Consider the following 23,403-nt stretch of genomic DNA (forward strand, 5'->3'; position numbering starts at 1 on the left):
GCAATCTGGGTTACAGTGGTACTGGTTGAGGAAACTGCATTGGCCTTGTACCAGCTTCGGAAGACTTCCCCTTTAGACTGATAGACTCTGAGAGTGGATGTCCTCCTTGCTCTGGCAATCGCTCTGGCTGCCTCCTTCGAAAAGCCCCTAGCTCTTGAGAGTCTTTCGAAAGTCTGAAGGCAGTCAGACGAAGAGCGTGGAGGTTTGGGTGTACCTTCTTAACGTGAGGTAGACGTAGAAGGTCCACTCCTAGAGGAAGAGTCCTGGGAATGTCGACCAGCCATTGCAGTACCTCTATGAACCATTCTCTCGCGGGCCAGAGCGGAGCCAACCAACGTCAGCCGTGTCCCTTTGCGAGAGGCGAACTTCTGAAGTACCCTGTTGACAATCTTGAACGGCGGGAATGCATACAGGTCGAGATGGGACCAATCCAGCAGAAAAGCATCCACGTGAACTGCTGCTGGGTCTGGAATCGGAGAACAATACAACGGGAGCCTCTAGGTTATCGAGGTAGCGAACAGATCTATGGTTGGATGACCCCACAGGGCCCAAAGTCTGCTGCAAACATTCTTGTGAAGGGTCCACTCTGTGGGGATGACCTGACCCTTCCGGCTGAGGCGATCTGCCATGACATTCATATCGCCCTGAATGAACCTCGTTACCAGCGTGAGCTTTCGATCTTTTGACCAGATGAGGAGGTCCCTTGCGATCTAGAACAACTTCCACGAATGAGTCCCTCCCTGCTTGGAGATGTAAGCCAAGGCTGTGGTGTTGTCAGAGTCCACCTCCACCACCTTGTTAAGCTGGAGGGACTAGAAGTTTATCAAGGCCAGATGAACCGCCAACAGCTCCTTGCAATTGATGTGAAGTGTCCTTTGCTCCTGATTCCATGTTCCCGAGCATTCCTGTCCGTCCAAAGTCGCACCCCAGCCCGTGTCTGATGCGTCAGAGAAGAGACGGCGGTCGGGTTTCTGAACAGCCAAAGGTAGACTTCCTTGAGAAGAAAGCTGTTCTTTCACCACGTGAGAGTAGACCTCCTCTCTTCGGAAACAGGAACTGAGACCGTCTCTAGCGTCATGTCCTTTATCCAGTGAGCAGCTAGATGATACTGAAGGGGGCGGAGGTGGCGTCTCCCTAACTCGATGAACAGGGCCAGCGATGAAAGTGTCCCTGTTAGACTCGTCCACTACCTGACTGAGCATCGGTTCCTTCTCAGCATGCTCTGGATGCATTCTAGGGCTTGGTAGATCCTTGGGGCCGACGGAAAAGCCCGAAAAGCTCGACTCTGAAGATCCATACCCAGGTAGACAATGGTCTGGGATGGGACGAGCTGGGACTCCTCAAAATTGACCAGGAGGCCCAGTTCCTTGGTCAGATCCATAGTCCATCTGAGAATCTCCAGACAGCGACGACTTGTGGGAGCTCTTAAAAGCCAGTCGTCTGACAGAGCCGGACACAAGATCATGGTACTGCTGCACAGTCTGTGAACTGTCAACCATGGGGAAGCGAGGAAGTACAGCGACAACCCGAAACTGTCTAGACTGTCTGGGTCGTACAGACAACTCCTTATCGGGTTGCTGAGGTTGCCGCACTGCGTCACAACAAGTCACTTCTGCTGGTTGTTGAACGTCTTCCCAGTGACACACTGACTCCGTAAACAAAAAATCCTCTAACAAGGACTAAGCTTGGACTGCATGTCTTGCAACAAAGCTCAAGGTCTATGGGAGCAGGTGTGGTAACAGACGGGGTTAGCGACTGAAGTGGAACCAATACCCTCCCTGGAAGCAGTTATGCTTAAATAAAAGTCCATAGGAGGCTAAGCAGCTAAAGGCTCCTCTCCAAATGACAGAGTCCTCAAGGGAATATCAGAAGGAGGGAGAATAGCACTTTCTCATCTACAGGAACCATATCCGAGAGAAGCTAAGTTCTCTCAGTGAGGGTTTCACTGGTGCAAAAGCAGCAGACCAGAAGGCAACGTTATGAAACTGCTTGACAGTCTTGTGAGTTGGCAACAACCAAAGATGTGTGACTGAGGAGCATGCGGTAAGGTATGCAGAGCATGCTGTATGTAGAGCATGCTGTAAGGTAAGCAGAGCATGTTGCATGGCGTGCGGCTTATGCTGCATGGGATGAGGCTCATGCTGCATGGGATGAGGCTCATGCTGCATGGTATGAGGCTCATGCTGCATGGGATGAGGCTCATGCTGCAAGGGATGAGGCTCATGCCGCATGCGTTGAGGAGGATGCCGCATAGTATGAGGCTCCTGCCTCATGGGTTGAGGCGGTTGCCGCATAGCATGAGGCTCCTGCCTCATGGTTTGAGGAGGATGCCGCATAGCATGAGGCTCCTCATAGCATGAGGCTCCTGCCTCATGGGTTGAGGATGATGCCGCATAGCATGAGGCTCCTGCCTCATGGGTTGAGGAGGATGCCGCATAGCATGAGGCTCCTGCCTCATGGGTAGAGGAGGTTGCCGCATAGCATGAGGCTCCTGCCTCATGGGTTGAGGAGGATGCCGCATAGCATGAGGCTCCTCATAGCATGAGGTCCCTGCCTCATGGGTTGAGGAGGATGCCGCAAAGCATGAGGCTCCTCATAGCATGAGGCTCCTGCCTCATGGGTTGAGGAGGATGCCGCATAGCATGAGGCTCCTGCCTCATGGTTTGAGGAGGATGCCGCATAGCATGAGGCTCCTGCCTCATGGGTAGAGGAGGTTGCCGCATAGCATAAGGCTCCTGCCTCATGGGTTGAGGAGGATGCCGCATAGCATGAGGCTCCTCATAGCATGAGGCTCCTGCCTCATGGGTAGAGGAGGTTGCCGCATAGCATGAGGCTGCTGCCTCATGGGTGGAGGAGGTTGCCGCAACGCATGAGGCTCCTGCCTCATGGGTGGAGGAGGTTGCCGCAATGCATGAGGCTCCTGCCTCAAGGGTTGAGGAGGTTGCCGCATAGCAAGAGGCTCCTGCCTCAAGGTAAGAGGAGGTTGCTGCATAGCGCTGGTACCTGGCAACTCCCAATGCGGCAGCTCACGCATGGAGGCAGGAGGAGCCTCAACATCATACGTCTGGCAGGGTGGACTGCGCAGAGGTGGAGGAGCGCTCGCAGGAGGAGGTGTGCTAACCTTCTCTGCCTGAAACTCCTGCATCAAAACCGCAAGCTGAGACTGCATTGTCTGCAGCATAGACCACTAGGGTCTATGAAAGACAACAACAAACGGAGCTACTGTCCGTTGAGACTGAGGGTCTAAAACAGCTGGTGCGGCAACAGACGGAGTTACTGCCTGTTGCGGTACCACCTTGCCTCTCTGGGAGGTGTGCAGTTGTCGTACTGCAGCAAGTCCGAACTGACCCAGTGCTAATGGCTACACCTAGGAGTTGGACTTGCGCGGAAGGGACCGACTTGCACTTAAAAGCTGCAAGATTTGGTCCATGGTTTCTGCGAGAAACCTCTTCCGCAGACGAGGAATAAATGGGCTCTCTCGTCTTTGTGTGGGTGGGGTGATCACGTCGGCTACGTGAGTTGGTTACACCCGAAACCACGGAGGGAAACGTCTGTTCGTCGATCAAGGCCTGATGAACCCATAAGTCCTTCGATGTTACTTCTCCCCTGGGCTTGGGAGCTAGTAAGAGGTCCCAGACTAGGCGAACAACTGGCACGAACAGACAAACCCTCGAACGCAACACTGTAACACTTTGCGCTTATCACTTTATCACTTTTGATTTTCTGTTTGCACTTATTTCACTGAACTCGAAACTTTAAGTGGTTTGTATCTGAAACACGCAATTCTATCCTTCATTAAAAGTTAGTAATTGCGAAAACAGTATTACAATGTAACAGAAAAACATAATGAAAGATAAATAATTCAGTGGCTGGAAAAGAGACTAAACACTAGATCAAATAAACTACGTTTAAAATCTCTCACCGCATAAAGCCTGGGAACAAGAATAAAACTCTAGAAACGTTTACCTTCTTCCCCTAAAGAGACTAGGGAGAAGAGCAAAAACGATAACAACGTTACCCGCTTGAACGAAACGTTTACCCTCCTCTCTCTCCCTCCGTCTCTATCTCTCTCTCTCTCTTTTGACTTAGAACCTGAGAGATGAGCCCAATTATATATATATCGTTAAAACATATTATTGTTAAAGGAAAAAAACTGAAAGATTTCCCAAATAAAAAGTTCCTTTATTAGAATTAAAACCATTTAAGCTAAGAAAGAATGAACAAAACGCTAGAATCGGTTTACTCTTACTGCAACGTGAAACCGTGAATGCTCTCTCTCTATCGTAACGATAGAGCGCAAGTTGAACGTTCTGAACGTCAACAACTGCAGAGACAAAACAAAACGTTAGTTCAACTTTGAAAACAGTACGAGACTATCAAAGAAATTCTTTCAAAAACATTAAAATAGCATAAAATGTTAACAGGTAAAAACGAAATGACGGGCTCAATGTTAATTAACTTCGGTTCCAAGAAAAGACCGCCTACTATTAGGAAAGGTCGCATATAAACAAAACATAAAAATTAATTTTAATAAGTTTATAATAAAAGGAAGTTAATCGAAGAGGCCTATAAAAGGCGGAGAGGCATAAAATAAATCTATAACTTTGTTAAGCAAAATTAAGAAAGAGTCTATACTCTCTTCGACACCAACACTTCCGTCTAAGGGAAGGGTCGGCCATTTAAAAGTGAAAGAGAGTTCATACTCTCTTCGTCACCATAATTAAATCAAATTAATTCCAAAAAACTTGCTAAGCTAATGATAAAGCTTCCTGAATAGCGAAGGCTAAACTCTAGAGCAAATACATCACCAAATCGTGAACAATAACTCCAGAATCAACAGCGTATCCATGTAGGTCTAGCCGGAGGCACGACAGAGGAAAAATTGAGGTGGTGTTGACAAGAAGTACTGGAGTACCTGACCACAGATGGCGCTATTGTGTTCACCCCCACCTGTATAGCGATCGCTGGCGTATCCCGACCGTAGATTTCTGTCGGCAACAGAGTTGACAGCTACATGATTATCGGGTAAGATTAATATTGAAAATGAGTTCGTTATGGCCTTTCATGAAGTTTTAATGAACACCTGTAGTTATATAAAGCTTCTCGGGGACGACAGTTTTCCATGAAGCAGCGTAGTCTCGCATGTAAGGGTTTGTCAACCCAGAATGCAAACAACACAAACTAGGTAGGTTCATATGGGGTTTCCAGTAAACGCTTTCTCGCTACCGAGAATTACCACCTTCTCATGCAGACCAAGACCTGCCAGAAGGATTGAATTGAATTGAATATAAAATTCTAGGCCTTAAGTCAAGCACTGGGGCATCAAGGGCCATTCAGCGCAACCTACCAGAAGGCATGTCCCTATTCTCTCTGCTCCGCTTTCATCTTGACAGAAGCAAGATTGACACCCATCTCACAAAGGGTGAGGGTCTCTTGGTGACAAGAGACGATCATGAGCCACCTGTTACACTAACCCCTAGTTAGCGGGAGGGGTGGGAGGAAGGTGACGGTAGTTCGTCAAAAGACGAGAGGCATGGAGCTGGTGAGACCAGCCTAGCTGACGCATAGCAACCAGCTGGGACTATAGAGTGACATAACAAGTCACGCAACGCTGGCACATCACGCGACGCTGCCGCTGTTAGCTGACACATAACGACCAGCAAGGGCTGTAGAGTGACGTAACAACTTGCACGACACTGCCGCAACAGTCGTCAAGCTACTAGAGTCCGGGGGATCAGTGTAGCGAGAACCCAAAGGCTCAGCGAGACAAGAGCCCGAAGGCTCAAAACAGGCCTCTCCTTACTGAAAAGGGGGGGGGGGGGCGACCAGGGTGACGAGGAATCAGAAACTCCTCTACCCAACATACCCCCTGGAGCGGACCTCTTGGCAGCGCTCTCTGCTTCCCGTCAACAACCCTTGTTCGAGTTGAAGGTTGGCATAAAACGATACCTGTGAAACATAGCCGAGGATAGTTTCTAGGTCACCCCTTACGGATCCCCAAACTGGAAAACCCAAAGGAACCCAGTATCTCTCATTCCTATTCTTAAGCATGAGGAACGAAGGAGAAGCAGACGTGTTGCAGAGATTGTACTATTCTCAGCAGGGACCTCATCTTCATAAGGGAAAAGTTGTAAACAGCGAGCTGATCAGGAGCTGCCACAGGCACAGAACTGTGAAGGGGCATGTACAGCAGATTCCACAGAAACGAACAGCTGTGCTTTTCTATGTCGGCTGACTTAGCTGAACACAGAAGAACGGCATCGTTATCCGAGTAAAAAATAAAAATTATGAAAGAAAAACTCCCTCAGGAGAATCATCTAATACACGGACAGGAAAGGTGTCCCCGAAAGAACAGAAACATAAAAAAAACTGTGCACTCCCTTTACCGGCTGTCATCATCATGAGAAGCAGCAGCAGCGTAAGAACTGTAGAAAAAGAATTACAAATAATTAATCAACAGACAAAAAAACTTAATTATTGAAGAAAACCATTTGTATCAGCGAGGGAGAGCAAGACCGAAGTCAAGCTTTGGGACACCCACGAGAGATCTTCCCCAGAAAAGGAATATCAATACGATGACTACTACCCTACGGCGGAGCCCGATATATCAGAAGACCACCAGCTTACCGATTGTGCTGCATCCAAGGGGGGAAGATCGTAAGAGAAGGTTCTTAGCCCTTGGGAACCTGTTGAACTACGCTGTCACACAAGTAGCAACATTCACTGTCAAGAAAAGCTTAAATGTATACAAAAACATTACGAAAAATTTTTCATACACAGTATATATAAAAAAAAACATAACTTTAAGAATTCAAAAAACAATTAAATGTAAAAAAATCAAATGGCAAGTCAGGTTTAAGGCGGAAGAGAGCGGCAACGTCCACTCTTTACCGAGCCAAAAGCAAAGTGAGTGCTAAGCCCGGGTGTGTGAAAGAGCAGGGTAGCCAGTTACTCCCCACCCCTCTTTCTAACTAGCGATTGGGGTGGAATTCCTTGTTAAAATATTATGGCTCATCTTTCAGCTGCGCCGAAAGTAATATCCCCTATAAATAGCAAAGGGTTTGTATAGAGTGACGGAACAAATAATTTTTAGCTTGGAATGTCGATAAAGAGATAAGATTAACTTCTTATTTCCATAGATTACATTACTGTATACAAAAGAGCTTGCAGTTTACTAATGTACTTAGGTGGAGCCAAAAATAAAAGATAATTTTACCTGTGAGATCACTAAAAAAAAAGATTCACAGTAATACCTAAAGTGGATAAATCTTAGCTAGATGTTCGAGTGTCATTACGCATAGGTCTATAAACTTTAATAGCTGCAATTAACAATTTACTTTCATGATAAAGACCATGCAAAATTTAACAGTATTTTTAAAACTTGTTATAATTATTGGATCATTCCCTGATTTGCACCAATCAAAATAAGATTTCATGTTGTATTTGGTACAAATTATTGATTATTGACTGCCTTTTAAAACCTAAGATAGACAATCAATACTATGTCAAATTTACGAAGGTCGAGCTGTACCTATGGACAAAAACAATCATTGCCATATTTGCAACTTTGCATTTAAAAAATAAAGAGAAAAGGTATTTGATAGTTATACATACATACATATACATATACCAAGGCACTTCCCCAATTTTTGGGGGTAGCCGACATCAACAAATGAAACAAAACAAAAAGGGGACCTCTACTCCCTACGTTCCTCCCAGCCTGACAAGGGACTCAACCGAGTTCAGCTGGTACTGCTAGGGTGCCACAGCCCACCCTCCCACATTATCCACCACAGATGAAGCTTCATAATGCTGAATCCCCTACTGCTGCTACCTACGCGGTCATAAGGCACCGGAGGAGGCAGCAGGGCCTACCGGAACTGGGTCACAATCGCTCGCCATACATTCCTATTTCTAGCACGCTCTCTTGCCTCTCTCACATCTATCCTCCTATCACCCAGAGCTTTCTTCACTCCATCCATCCACCCAAACCTTGGCCTTCCTCTTGTACTTCTCCCATCAACTCTTGCATTCATTACCTTCTTTAGCAGACAGCCATTTTCCATTCTCTCAACATGGCCAAACCACCTCAACACATTCATATCCACTCTAGCTGCTAACTCATTTCTTACACCCGTTCTCACTCTCACCACTTCGTTCCTAACCCTATCTACTCGAGATACACCAGCCATACTCCTTAGACACTTCATCTCAAACACATTTAATTTCTGTCTCTCCATCACTTTCATTCCCCACAACTCCGATCCATACATCACAGTTGGTACAATCACTTTCTCATATAGAACTCTCTTTACATTCATGCCCAACTCTCTATTTTTTACTACTCCCTTAACTGCCCCCAGCACTTTGCAATCTTCATTCACTCTCTGACGCACATCTGCTTCCACTCCACCATTTGCTGCAACAACAGACTCCAAGTACTTAAACTGATCCACCTCCTCAAGTAACTCTCCATTCAACATGACATTCAACCTTGCACCACCTTCCCTTCTCGTACATCTCATAACCTTACTCTTACCCACATTAACTCTCAACTTCCTTCTCTCACACACCCTTCCAAATTCTGTCACTAGTCAGTCAAGCTTCTCTTCCGTGTCTGCAACCAGTACAGTATCATCCTCAAACAACAACGGATTTACCTCCCATTCATGGTCATTCTCGTCTACCAGTTTTAATCCTCGTCCAAGCACTCGAGCATTCACCTCTCTCACCACTCCATCAACATACAAGTTAAACAACCACGGTGACATCACACATCCCTGTCTCAGCCCCACTCTCACCGGAAACCAATCACTCACTTCATTTCCTATTCTAACACATGCTTTACTACCTTTGTAGAAACTTTTCACTGCTTGCAACAACCTTCCACCAACTCCATATAACCTCATCACATTCCACATTGCTTCCCTATCAACTCTATCATACGCTTTCTCCAGATCCATAAACGCAACAGACACCTCCTTACCTTTTGCTAAATATTTCTCGCATATCTGCCTAACTGTGAAAATCTGATTCATACAACCCCTACCTCTTCTAAAACCACCCTGTACTTCTAAGATTCCATTCTCTGTTTTATCCTTAATCCTATTAATCAGTACTCTACCATACACTTTTCCAACTACACTCAACAAACTAATACCTCTTGAATTACAACACTCATGCACATCTCCCTTACCCTTATATAGTGGTACAATACATGCACAAACCAAATAATGAATAAAATTACTGTACTTTAAATGTAAAATGTTCCATCCACCCATCCATATACCAAGGCACTTCCCCCAATTTTGGGGGGTAGCCGACATCAACAAATGAAACAAAACAAATAGGGGACCTTTACTCTCTACTTTCCTCCCAGCCTGACAAGGGACTCAACCGAACTCAGCTGGTACTGCTAGGGTGTTAATAGTTTTGTATCATAATTCAGTCGTACTATGAAACTAGTAGTTAATAAACATAACATAAAACAAAGAATTTGAAATAGTAATCAGTTACAGTATTAATCCGATAAACCTATTAATGACTATATACAATATGTTTCAAAACAAAGATTCAATACAATACCTTTCAAACAAATGAATAAATTGCTTATTCGAAATTCCAGCTTTATAAGGAATATTAAAAGTGTAATATCGTCCTTTTCCTAAGCCTATGCTTTTCTCATCTCCAGTCCCAGGGAAAAAGCCTGCCTCCATTTGATGAAGGGACATAGTCACAACTTTGGGGGTGAACAAGAAGGCATTCTCCACACCATCACCTATGAGAAAAACCTTAAAATGAAGCTGATATTTCAATGTACTGTACTACAAAATATGGCATAGCAGAATCTTGCATTAATATTACTGTATTATCATTATTAACTAAGCTACAACCCTAGTTGGAAAAGCGAGATGCTATAAGCCCAAGGGCTCCATCTTGGAAAAATAGCCCAGTGAGGAAAGGAAATAAGGAAATAAATAAACAACATGAGAAATAATTAACAATTAATAGAATATTTCAAAAATCGTAACATCAAAACAGATATTTCATATGTAAACTATAAAAAGACCTATGTCAGCCTGTTCAACATAAAAACATTTGCTGCAAGTTTGAAATTTTGAGGAATCTCTTGGAGATTTGGATAAGACAGGTCTTCTTTTATGCAGATTTCACAAATAAACATTCAACAACTCCCAAGTAAGGAAATTGCATATTACTGAACTACTCGTGTTCTTTGAAATTTACCTTTAATTGAAATGGAGCAGATGGTAATAGGGGATGCTCAAAATTGAAAGATATAATAGAGTAAGAGATTCAAAATCCCCAAATTGAATTAGAAGAACATACAGAGATGAGAATAAGAATGAGCCCTTTGTTGTGATTGAAGGGAGGCCTTAAAAAAGATAGAAAACTGCTGTTTCTAAGGGGAGAAACAATATCATGAAAGAGGTACTGTATTGAAACTGCTGAATGAATATAAAGTAGCAATTGCCTGGCAGAAGTTCAAAAAGATTGCTACACTACTTGTTCTATGTAGCACTCTGTGAATGTAACATCATTTCTAATAGACTTCATCTTATTTTCGTGGTACTAACAAATAGCAATAGCCTAGTCTGAATTTGAGTGAGATCACATTTCATTTGCTATCTAACCAAAATGTCATCCAGCAGTTTGAAACATGAAACTAGAGTATGTGCACTTCAAAATACTATGCATTTTCTCATCAATAAATAATTGGTAAGAGCTAAATGAAAACCTTTGGACAGAAATCTTGTAGAAATTAGCATTTAACTGTCAAATTTGAGGGAAAATAAATCTCCCAACTCAGAAATCCTGTAATAACTAAAGTATATTGTACTACTGTTCATGGAAGTTAGGACGTTTGACACCTGTATATTGTAGCTGGTAATACTGTATTTAGCAAAAGAGAAACTGAAGAGAAACTGTTATTATCAACGACTGTAAAACACAGTCAATGAGTAAATTTTAGTAATTTTACCAAGTGGTGTTAAGCCAATAATAACAATGTTTTCTATAAAGTGCTTCGCAATACTAATAAAAAATTATTTTAATCATGTGTTTATTAGCTCAGCAACATTGTTTTACAGAGGACGTTGCCAACAATTTCTCTTTTTGTTAAATATATCGTTACCTGCTTAAAGTACTTGGCACTTGAATCTTAGGCACTTTTTGGACATTTTACTTAATGGATGAGACTACTGTATATAACATTTTTTTTAAATGTACAGCTTATTAAATATCCTTACTAATGAGATAGGATTTTACATATTTTGTAAAATGTGCATATGCATTAATAATAACTGGATGTAAAATACATCCAGCGGCACTGAAAGGAAGCGAAATATCTGGATGTAGTGTAAGCCCATTGTCGATCAAAAGCTCAATTTAAACTACTGTATTTATTTACTACTTCGGCCTAGTAAATAGAAATTGTTTATCAATGATGACAGAGATGGGGGAGGATCTAGAGAAGTCTAAACGTAGGACATTTGGTAAATTTCAATAGAATTTTGATGCAGATTGCAAAGAAAAACAGGATTTCAGGTTTGTAAAGGATATAATAAATTGGAAATAAGAATTTTACATATACTGTATGTTTATTTTATAAGTAAATAAAAGGTTAAGAAAGCAAAACAAAGCAAGATGATAGGAGCGAGAGAAAACTAAATAAGTAAAATGGAACTTACACATAAACATTTATTCTTGCTATCCAAACTTCATAACTTGATACAAGGACAAGGAAAAATGTTATTTTTATTAGTAAAATAAATTTTTGAATATACTTACCCGATAATCATGTAGCTGTCAACTCCGTTGCCCGACAGAATTCTACGGGAGGGATACGCCAGCTATCACAATACTAGAAGGGGGTGTACTCACCAGCGCCACCTGTGGCCAGGTACTACAGTACTTCTTGTTGACACCTCCTCAATTTTTCCTCGGTCCACTGGTTCTCTATGGGGAGGAAGGGAGGGTCAATTAAATCATGATTATCGGGTAAGTATATTCAAAAATTTATTTTACTAATAAAAATAACATTTTTCAATATTAAACTTACCCGATAATCATGTAGCTGATTCACACCCAGGGGGGTGGGTGAAAACCAGTGTACAAGATTAAAGGATAGCTAAGTATCCCGTATTTCATATAATCAGTTATCTCAAAATAACAATGAAATAATAAGTACCTGGTAAGGAAGTCGACTTGAACCGTTACTCTGCCTTTTTTAAGTTCGTCTTCCTTACTGAGCGCAGCGTTCCTCTTAGGAGGCTGAATCAACTCTAAGGTGCTAAAGTATATAGGGCTGCAACCCCTACTAAAGGACCTCTACACAACCTCTAACCCAGGCGCTTCTCAAGAATGAATTGACCACCCGCCAAATCAAAAGGATGCGGAAGGCTTCTTAGCCTACCGTAACAACCATAAAAACAACAATAAAAGCATTCAAGAGAAAGGTTAAAAAAGGTTATGGGATTAAGGGAATGTAGTGGCTGAGCCCTCACCTACTACTGCACTCGCTGCTACGAATGGTCCCAGGGTGTAGCAGTTCTCGTAAAGAGACTGGACATCTTTAAGATAAAATGATGCAAACACTGACTTGCTCCTCCAATAGGTTGCATCCATTATGCTCTGCAGAGAACGGTTTTTATTAAAGGCCATCGAAGTAGCTACGGCTCTCACTTCGTGGGTCCTTACCTTCAGCAAAGCAAGGTCTTCCTCCTTCAAGTGAGAATGGGCTTCTCTAATCAGAAGCCTTATATAATACGAAACCCCGTTTTTGGACATGGGCCTCGAAGGTTTCTTGATTGCACACCATAAGGCTTCTGACTGTCCTCGAATAGGTTTTGACCTATTAAGATAATATTTCAGAGCTCTGACAGGGCAAAGAACTCTTTCTAGCTCGTTACCTACCATGTTGGAGAGGCTAGGAATTTCAAACGATCTAGGCCAAGGACGTGAAGGAAGTTCATTCTTAGCTAAGAATCCGAGCTGTAAAGAACATGTTGCAGATTCGGATGTGAACCCAATGTTCTTGCTGAAGGCATGAACCTCACTGACTCTTTTAGCTGTTGCAAGGCAGACGAGAAAAAGAGTCTTGAGGGTAAGGTCCTTGAAGGAAGCTGACTGGAGAGGTTCGAACCTAGGTGACATAAGGAACCTTAAGACTACGTCTAGATTCCAGCCTGGAGTGGGTAGACGACGTTCTTTAGAAGTCTCAAAAGACTTAAGGATGTCTTGAAGGTCCTTGTTGGAAGAAAGGTCCAAACCTCTGTGGCGGAGAACTGAAGCCAACATACTCCTGTACCCTTTAATCGTAGGAGCTGAAAGGGATCTCTCATTCCTAAGATGTAATAGGAAGTCAGCTATTTGGGTTACAGAGGTATTGGTAGAGGAAACTGCATTGGCTCTACACCAGCTCCGGAAGACTTCCCACTTGGATTGGTAGACTCTACGAGTGGATACCCTCCTTGCTCTGGCAATCGCACTGGCTGCCTCTTTCGAAAAGCCTCTAGCTCTAGCGAATCTTTCGACAGTCTGAAGGCAGTCAGCCGAAGAGCGCGGAGGTTTGGGTGCAACCTGTCTACGTGAGGTTGACGTAGAAGGTCCACTCTTAGAGGGAGAGTCCTGGGGACGTCGACCAGCCATTGTAGTACCTCTCTGAACCATTCTCTTGCAGGCCAAAGGGGAGCAACCAGGGTCAGCCGTGTCCCTTCGTGCGAGATGAACTTCTGAAGGACTTTGTTTATGATCTTGAACGGTGGGAATGCGTAAAGGTCGAGATGGGACCAGTTCAGCAGAAAAGCATCCACATGAACTGCTGCTGGGTCTGGAACTGGGGAACAGTACAAAGGAAGTCTCTTGGTCATGGAGGTGGCAAAAAGATCTATTGTCGGCTGACCCCACAAGGTCCAAAGTCTGTTGCACACGCTCTTGTGGAGGGTCCATTCCGTGGGGATGACCTGATCCCTTCTGCTTAGGCGATCTGCTGAGACGTTCATGTTGCCCTGAATGAACCTCGTAACTAGGGTGAGGTTTAGACTTCTTGACCAAATGAGGAGGTCCCTTGCTATCTCGTATAGGCTCCTCGAATGGGTCCCTCCTTGCTTGGAGATGTAAGCCAAGGCTGTGGTGTTGTCGGAGTTCACCTCCACCACCTTGCCTAGCAGGAGGGACTTGAAGTTCAATAGGGCTAAATGAACTGCTAGTAGCTCCTTGCAGTTGATGTGGAGCGTTTCCTGTTCCTCGTTCCACGTTCCCGAGCACTCCTGTCCGTTCAAGGTCGCGCCCCAGCCCGAGTCCGATGCATCCGAGAAGAGATGAAGATTGGGGGTCTGAATCGCCAACGATAGGCCCTCCCTGAGAAGGAGATTGGTCTTCCACCACAAGAGAGTGGTCTTCATCTCTTTGGTGACCGGGATAGAGACTGCTTCGAGCGTCAAACCCTTGTCCCAATGAGCTGCTAGATGGAATTGAAGAGGGCGGAGGTGGAGTCTCCCTAGCTCGACGAACAGGGCCAACGATGAAAGGGTCCCTGTGAGACTCATCCACTGTCTCACCGAGCAACTGCTCCTCTTCAGCATGCTCATGATGCAATCTAGGGCTTGGCTTATCCTTGGGGCCGATGGAAAAGCCCGAAAATCCTGACTCCGAATCTCCATTCCCAGGTACACAATGGATTGGGAGGGAATGAGCTGGGACTTTTCTAAATTGACTAACAGACCCAGTTCTTTGATCAAGTCCAAAGTCCAGTTGAGACTCTCCAGACAGCGACGACTCGTGGAGGCTCTCAACAGCCAGTCGTCTAAATAAAGGGAGGCTCTGATGTCCGATAAGTGGAGGAATTTTGCTATATTCCTCATCAGATGCGTAAACACCATAGGAGCTGTGCTTAGGCCAAAACACAGGGCTTGGAATTGGTAGACAACCTTTCCAAAAACGAATCTCAGGAAAGGTTGGGAGTCTGGATGAATAGGAACGTGAAAGTAAGCATCTTTCAGATCCAACGAGACCATCCAGTCCTCCTGCCTGACCGCTGCTAGGACCGACTTCGTCGTCTCCATAGTGAACGTCTGCTTGGTGACATAAGCATTGAGCGCGCTGACGTCCAGCACCGGTCTCCAACCTCCTGTCTTCTTGGCCACCAGAAAGAGACGGTTGTAGAAGCCCGGGGATTGATGGTCCCGGACTATAACCACTGCCTTCTTCTGTAACAGGAGCGACACCTCCTGGTGCAACGCTAGCCTCTTGTCCTTTTCCTTGTAGTTGGGAGAGAGGTTGATAGGAGATGTGGTCAGAGGGGGTTTGCGGCAGAATGGTATCCTGTAACCCTCCCTCAGCCAACTGACAGACTGGGCGTCTGCACCTCTCTTTTCCCAGGCTTGCCAGAAGATCTTGAGTCTGGCTCCTACTGCTGTCTGGAGAGGAGGAGAGTCAGTTTTTGCCTTTAGAAGCCTTGGAACCTTTCCTAGACTTGCTCCTGGAAGAGTCTGGACGGGAGCTTCCACGGCTGGGGGCTCTACCACGAAAGGGCGGAATAAACCTCGTAGCAGGAGTATCAGCCACTGGGGTGCGATAAGTCCTGGGGACTGAGGGAGCAACCTTAGTCTTACGAGCTGATGAGGCCACAAGATCATGGGTGTCCTTTTGAATCAGGGCCGCAGACAAGTCCTTAACAAGCTCTTCGGGAAACAGGAACTTAGAGAGCGGAGCGAAAAGGAGTTGAGACCTTTGACAAGGTGTGATGCTGGAGGAAAGGAAGGTACAAAGCTGCTCCCTTTTCTTAAGCACTCCTGACACAAACATTGAAGCAAGCTCGCCAGATCCATCCCTAATAGCTTTATCCATGCAGGACATTAAGAGCATGGCTGAGTCCTTGTCCGCAGGGGAGGTCTTCTTGCTAAGGGCCCCCAGGCACCAGTCTAGGAAATTGAACATCTCAAAGGCTCGAAATACACCCTTTAGGAAGTGATCTAGATCGGAGAAGGTCCAGCAAACCTTAGAGCGCCTCATTGCTGTTCTACGAGGAGAGTCTACCAAACTTGAGAAGTCAGCCTGGGCAGAGGCAGGTACTCCCAAGCCTGGTTCCTCTCCTGTGGCATACCAAACGCCCGCTTTAGAAGTGAGCTTAGTCGGAGGAAACATAAAGGAAGTCTTTCCTAGTTGCTGCTTAGACTGCAACCACTCCCCTAAAATTCTTAAAGCTCTCTTAGAGGACCTTGCAAAGACGAGCTTAGTATAAGTTGACTTGGCTGGCTGCATGCCCAGCGAAAACTCAGATGGCGGAGAGCGGGGGGTAGCAGAGACAAAATGGTCTGGGTATACCTCTCTGAAAAGAGCCAGGACCTTACGAAAGTCAATAGGAGGCGGAGAAGACTTGGATTCATCCACGTCTGATGAGGGATCCAGGTGTGCAGCCTCATCATCAGAAACCTCATCACCAGAGTGTAGCGAAGTGAGAGGTAAGGTATGCTGAACAGCAGAATCTGCACGAGCGGGAGCAAAAACGCTTGTGGTTTCATCCTCAAGTCTCTGTTGCTGAGGCAAAACCTGAGGTTCAGGCTGCAAAGGCTGGTCAAAAGGAGTAGCAGAAGGTAGGCGCATGGGTTGAGGAGGCTGACTCCTGGCATGAGTGTCTTGACTCAAGAGTTGCGCTTGCTGTAAGGTGAGCGGATGCGCAGTAGCAGGTTCCTGAGGAACGAGTTGAGGTTCCTGAGGTGTGAGCTGCGAGAGTTGAGGTAGTGGCTGCGCAGAACGCAGTACTTGTCTCGCGAGTTGAGGTTCCTGAGGCGCAAGGCTAAGGTGTTGAGGCTCTCACCTTGAGGAGGGTTGAGGTCGCTGCAGCGAGAGCTGAGGTGTCTGCCTCATGGATGGGAGAGGTTGTTGTACCTCAAGAGAGTGTTGCCTCACTGGTGGAACCGCAAGTGGAAGCGGAGGAAGTAAGGTATAAGCTTCCTGTTCCCATTGCTGAGGTTGCCTTAAGGAAGGCGGAGGTAGCTGCACACCGCTGGAAACTGGCAACTCAGTACGTGGTAAGGTATCCTGAGGAGCCTCAACATCGTACGCCTGGCAGACAGGACTGCGGTTAGGCGGAGCGATCGCAGGAGGAGGTGTAACCTTCTCAGCCTGACACTCACGCATCAAGACCGCAAGTTGTGACTGCATGGACTGCAGTAGAGTCAACTTGGGGTCGGCAGACACTAAGGTCTGCTGAGGCAAAGCCTTAACAGAAGAGATCTGTTGCGGCAGCACCTTACTCCTCTTAGGAGGAGTGCATTCAACTGATGACTGCGGCGAGTCAGAGCTGATCCAATGACTGCAGCCAGGTTGTAGAGCTCTTGAGGTCTGGACTCTGCGTTTGAGAGGTCTTGAGACCTGAGTCCAACGTTTCCTCCCTGACAATTCTTCAGCAGACGAGTAAAAGACGGGCTCAATCGTCTGCGGGTGGGAGTGACGGTCTCTGGAAGACACGCCCGCAACCACCGAGGATACTTCTGTGCGCCGATCAAGGCCTGCCGAACCCTTTTGCCCTTCGACATTGCTTCTCCCCTGGGCTTGGGAGCTTGCAAGAGGTCCCGGACTGGGAGGACGACTGGCACGCACAGAAGTACCCTCACGCACCACACTGACACTGACACTAGCACTTGGCACTGCACTGACACTAGCACTTGTCACAGCACTGGCACTATTACCTCCCACTGCACTTTTGACCTTAAGTTCCTTGACTTCGGCCATAAGAGACTTATGATCACTAACCACCGATTCCACTTTGTCACCTAAAGCCTGAATGGCACGCAAAACAACAGACATATCAGGTTGAGGATAAATAGTAGGTTCGGGGGTAGCCACTACAGGGGGAGGAAAAGGTAGGGGATCATGAGGTGAGGAAAAAAGTGAAGAGCGAGAAGAACTCCTCCTAACTCTCTCTCTCTCTAACTTGGTTGAATATTTAAGAAATCGGACAAAATCAAGTTCCGAAAGTCCGGCGCATTCCTCACATCGATATTCCAACTGACAGGGTCTTTCCCTACAGTCAGAACAAGCGGTGTGAGGATCTACCGAGGCCTTCGGAATACGCCTATTACAAGACCTACATCGTCTATGGGGTGGGGCTTGTGAAATGTCAGACATCTTGAATCAAAGAGTTAGCCAAGTGGGGATTCCAAATCAAGCAAAAAGATCGTTAACCATTAATCAGAACTAAATAATAGCTATCTAAGCTAATATAGAAGTTTTCCAGTAAAGCGACAGCCGAAATCTGAGAGAAATACTTCACCAAAAGCCGTGAAAATACTCCAAGATCATAAGCGTATCCCAGAACGTCTTGCCGGAAGCACGACAGAGGAAAAATTGAGGAGGTGTCAACAAGAAGTACTGTAGTACCTGGCCACAGGTGGTGCTGGTGAGTACACCCCCTTCTAGTATTGTGATAGCTGGCGTATCCCTCCCGTAGAATTCTGTCGGGCAACGGAGTTGACAGCTACATGATTATCGGGTAAGTTTAATATTGAAAAATATAAATTCAACAATATCATGTAACAATGAGGACCAGGACTTTGAACCTTGTAATGGCTAAAGGACCTGATAACGGCTTGAGGTTTTCACTGCCTTCACTTTTACCATCCACACTGAATCTCCTATTTACAACTTTGTATGAATATGTGGTAAAACTGAATGAAAAATGATATTTTGATTATAAAATAAATTTTTGAATATACTTACCCGGTGAATATATAATAGCTGACGTCTCCGACGGCTCGACAGAATTCAAAAACTCGCGAGCGATCGCCATGAAGGTAGCGGGTATGCCCACCAGCGCCGACTATCGGCCAGATACCGCATATACATGTAAACAGCTCCAGTTCTTTTCATCCCGCTGGGTCTCTATCGGGGAGGAAGGGGGGGCCTTTAATTTATATATTCACCGGGTAAGTATATTCAAAAATTTATTTTATAATCAAAATATCATTTTTAAATATTAAACTTAGCCGGTGAATATATAATAGCTGATTCACACCCATGGTGGTGGGTAGAGACCAGTATTAATACAGTTTACGGCGTATATGCTTAGAGTTTTTGACAGTTATATCATAACCAAACCCAAATAAATATAGGTACCTGGTAAGGAAGCTGACTCTAACGATTACTCTGCTTTGTTAGTCCGCTTTCCTCACGAAGCCCAGCCATCCTCTTAGGATGCTGAAAGACTTCCAGGAGCTGAAGTATCTAGGGCGACAACCCATACAACAGGACCTCATCAAAACCCTTAATCTGGGCGCTCTCAAGAAATGACATTTGACCACCCGCCAAATCAAAAAGGATGCGAAAGGCTTCTTAGCCTTCCGTACAACCCAATTAAAAAACATTTCAAGAGAAGATTAAAAGGATATTGGAATTAAGGGAATGTAGTGGTAGAACCCTTACCCACTACTGCACTCGCTGTAACGAATGGACCCAGTGTGTAGCAGTCCTCATAAAGAGTCTGGACATCTTTTAAGTAAAATGACGCAAATACCGACTTGCTTCTCCAAACGGTCGCGTCCATAATACTTTGCAGAGATCTGTTTTGCTTAAAGGCCACAGAAGTTGCTATAGCTCTTACTTCGTGCGTCTTAACCTTAAGCAAGCAACGCTCTTTTTCACTCAAGTGAGAATGAGCCTCTCGGATTAAAAATCTAATAAAATATGACAAAGCATTCTTTGACATAGGCAATGAGGGCTTCTTAACTAAGCACCACAAAGCCTTAGATCCACCTCGTAAGGATTTAGTCCGAGCTAAATAAAACTTCAGAGCTCTAACTGGACACAGCACTCTTTCAAGCTCGTTGCCTACGATCTCTGACAGGCAAGGTATATCAAATGACTTAGGCCAAGGACGAGAAGGCAGTTCATTTTTGGCCAAGAAAACCAAGCTGAAGTGAACATGTGGCTTTATCTATAGAAAAGCCGATGTTCCTACTGAAGGCATGGATCTCACTGACCCTTTTAGCCGAAGCCAAGCACACTAAGAAAAGCGTCTTGAGGGTGAGATCCTTCAGGGAGGCTGAATGTAATGGCTCAAACCTGTCAGACATTAGGAACCTTAGGAACACGTCTAAGTTCCATCCAGGAGTTGCCATACGACGCTCCTTAGAGGTCACGAAGGACTTAAGGAGATCTTGGAGATCTTGATTATTGGACAGATCTAAGCCTCTATGTCTGAACACAGACGCCAACATGCTCCTGTAGCCCTTAATAGTGGGCGCTGAGAGGGAGCGAACATTTCTCAGATGTAGGAGAAAGTCTGCAATTTGGGCTACAGAGGTACTGGAAGAGGAAATGGATGATGACTTGCACCAGTCTCTAAAGACTTCCCACTTCGACTGATAGACCTTGATGGTAGATGCTCTCCTAGCTCTCGCAATCGTTCTGGCTGCCTCCTTCGAAAATCCTCTAGCTCTTGAGGGTCTTTCGATAGTCTGAAGGCAGTCAGACGAAGCGCGGGGAGGCTATGATGAAGACTCCTTACGTGGCTGCCGTAAGAGATCCATCCTTAAAGGTAGACTCCTTGGAACGTCTACCAGCCATTGAAGTACCTCTGTTACTCACTCTCTCGCGGGCCAGAGTGGAGCAACCAATGTCAACCTGGTCCCTTCGTGAGAGGTGAACTTCTGCAGCACCTTGTCTAGGATCTTGAAAGGTGGAAAGGCATAAACGTCCAGGTGAGACCAGTCCAGCAGGAAAGCGTCTATGTGAGCTGCCTCTGAATCTGGAACTGGAAAGCAGTAAGTCGAGAGCCTCTTTGTCAGAGAGAGTAGCAAAAAGATCTATGGTGGGTAGACCCCATGTCATCCATAGCTTCTCGCACACAGTCTTATGCAACGTCCACTCCATGGAGAAGACTTGTCCTCTTCTGCTGAGGCCGTCCGCCAAGACATTCATTTCTGCACAAATCTCGCCAAAGGAGAGATGTTACTGCCTTAAAAGGAGTTCCTTCCGATCCATGGATCAAAGAACCGAGCCTTCCAGACTGTCCAGTGGAGCTCCCTAACCCAAATCCGCTGCATCTGAAAACAACACATGGTTTGGGTTCTTGATCGCAAGAGAAAGACCTTCTCGAAGTCTGATGTTGCTGTCCCACCAAGTCAGACATGTCTAGACTGAGTTGGAGATTGGGAAAGAGATACTCACTAAGCCCCTCTCCTTGTTCCAATGTTTAGGTGAAATAGGAAAGGGCATAGGTTGAGTCTCCCCAGAGAGTGAACTACTCCAGCGATGAAAGAGTTCCCACGAGGCTAGTTAAAACTCTTACAGAGCAACTGTTTTTCTCTTGCAAGTGAAGGACTTTTAACAGAGCTTGTTCCATTCTTGCGGGAGACGAAAAGGGTCGAAAAATCAGACACTGTATCTCCATTCCCACAAAAAGAATAGTCTGGGATGGGGTACTGTAAGTTACGACTTCTCTACGTTCACTATGAGACCTAGCTCCTTGGTTAGGTCTAATGTCCATTAGAGGCTCTCCATACAGCGATATAATGACGAACGCCCTGATTAGCCAGTCGTCAAAATAAAGGGAGGCTCTGAATCCTCAAAAAATGTAGAAAGCTTGCTACAATTTGCAATGGCCTTGTAAAAACAAGAGGAGCAGGAATGAGGTCGGAGTACAGTGCTCGACAGTGGTACATTACTTTCCCGTCCACAAACCTCAGATGTAGTTGAAAGTTTGGATGAATCGGGATGTGGAAGTATGCATCCTGAAGGTCGAGAGAGACCATCCAGTCGCCTTCCATTAATGCTGTCAAGACAGCTAGGTAGACTTCATCATGAAGTTTGTCTTGACAATGAACACATTGAGCGCACTTGCATCTTACGTACTCCTGCAGTGAACGTGGCAGCCAGATCATTGGAGCCATCCCTGATAGTCTTGTTCCTGCAGAGAACGTGGCTGTCAGATCATTGGAGCCATCCCTGATAGCCTTGTTTATGCATGACATAATTGTACAGCAAAACTTCAAACGCTCGAAAAAACTCCTAACAGGAGATGGTCTAGCTCTGAAGCCGACCATAAAATCTTGGAGCGTCTCATGGCCAAGCGCCAGGGAGAGTCTATGAGGCTTGAGAAGTCTATCTGGGCAGAGGCAGGAACTCCCAAGCCGAGAACTTCTCCCGTGTCATACCAGACGCTCGCTCTATAAGCCAGTTTAAAAGGAGGGAAAGCAAAAGCTGTCTCCCCCAAACTCCTCCTGGTGATCAACCAGTCACCTAGCAAACGTAAAGCTCTCTTAGAAGAGCGAGAGAGCACTAGCTTAGAAAACAACGGCTTCGAAGTAGCTAGGCCTAGTGTAAACTCTGACGTTTAGGCGAACGAGGAGCAGCAGTTACAAAATGATCCGGACAAAGATCCTTAAAAATCAGCATGATTTATTTAAAGTCCATAGAGGGCTGAGCAGCTTTAGGCTCCTCTCCGTCTGACAGAGTCCCCAAGGGAATATCAGTAGGAGGGGGATCAGCAACTTCCTCATCTGAAGGAACCTCGTCCGACAATTGCCGAGTCTCAAGCAAGGGAGAGACCTGCCGTGGTGGCAATGCTTGACAAGCAGAGTCCACACGCAAAGGAGCATCAGTAGCAGTCAAGGACGCTACGTCATGTAACTGCTTAAAGGACTGACCAGCAACAACAACAGGTGCGGGAGGACGCTCGACGTCAACTCGAGACTGCCTTGACTGCCTAGACTGAGCAGTCAAAACAACTCTTGACTGTGGTGCTTGACGCTCAACGTCAAAACAAGTCAACTTCGCTGGTTGGCGAACGTCCTGAACGTCAACAAGAGCATTCGGCAGCGGCTGAAAGTCAACACGGGACTGCATCGAGTGAGGCTCTACAAAACGTGACTGACGTGACTTTGTAACACCAACGTCAACAGGACGAGCAAAGGCTCGTTTGGGCGGCTGACGGCCAGGATCTCGATCAGCTAAGCGGTGAGGATCATCGTGAACCTGCTCAGCAGAATAGTCCTCCATAAGAGAGGCAAGCTTATTCTGCATGTCTTGCAGTACAACCCATTTAGGATCAACAGGAATGGGTGCGGCAAGAGACGAGGGTAACGTCTGTGACTGCAAAACATTGCCTACACTAAGACTCTCGGAGCTTGTGTTACGCTTCTGTTTAGGCGGCGAGCAGTCTTCCGATGACTGCACAGGGTCAGAGCTGTCCCAATGGCTACAACCAGGACGCTGGACCTGTCCTGAAGGGACTGACTTTCGCTTTAAGGGTCTCGAAACCTTGCTCCACGGTTTCTTACGCGAGAAGCCTTCGGATGACGAGGAGAAAAACAGCCTCGCTCGTCTTATGGTAGGGGCGATCTTGCTAGACACGCCCGATACCATAGAGGGAACGTTTGTTCG

The 23,403-nt window shown here is 45.8% G+C and overlaps 1 protein-coding gene across 1 annotated transcript in view; it reads right to left on the minus strand.

Moving 5' to 3' along the window:
• The window catches only part of LOC137632203 (histone deacetylase 8-like), an 86,977-nt gene that overhangs the window by 31,513 nt on the left and 32,061 nt on the right, over positions 1-23,403 (minus strand). Inside the window, exon 6 of the mRNA XM_068364088.1 lies at positions 9,586-9,778. Coding sequence (XP_068220189.1) covers positions 9,586-9,778 — 193 coding nt within the window. The remainder of the gene's footprint in view (positions 1-9,585; positions 9,779-23,403) is intronic.

Source organism: Palaemon carinicauda, chromosome 41, assembly GCF_036898095.1.
Source record: "Palaemon carinicauda isolate YSFRI2023 chromosome 41, ASM3689809v2, whole genome shotgun sequence".
NCBI lineage: Eukaryota > Metazoa > Arthropoda > Malacostraca > Decapoda > Palaemonidae > Palaemon > Palaemon carinicauda.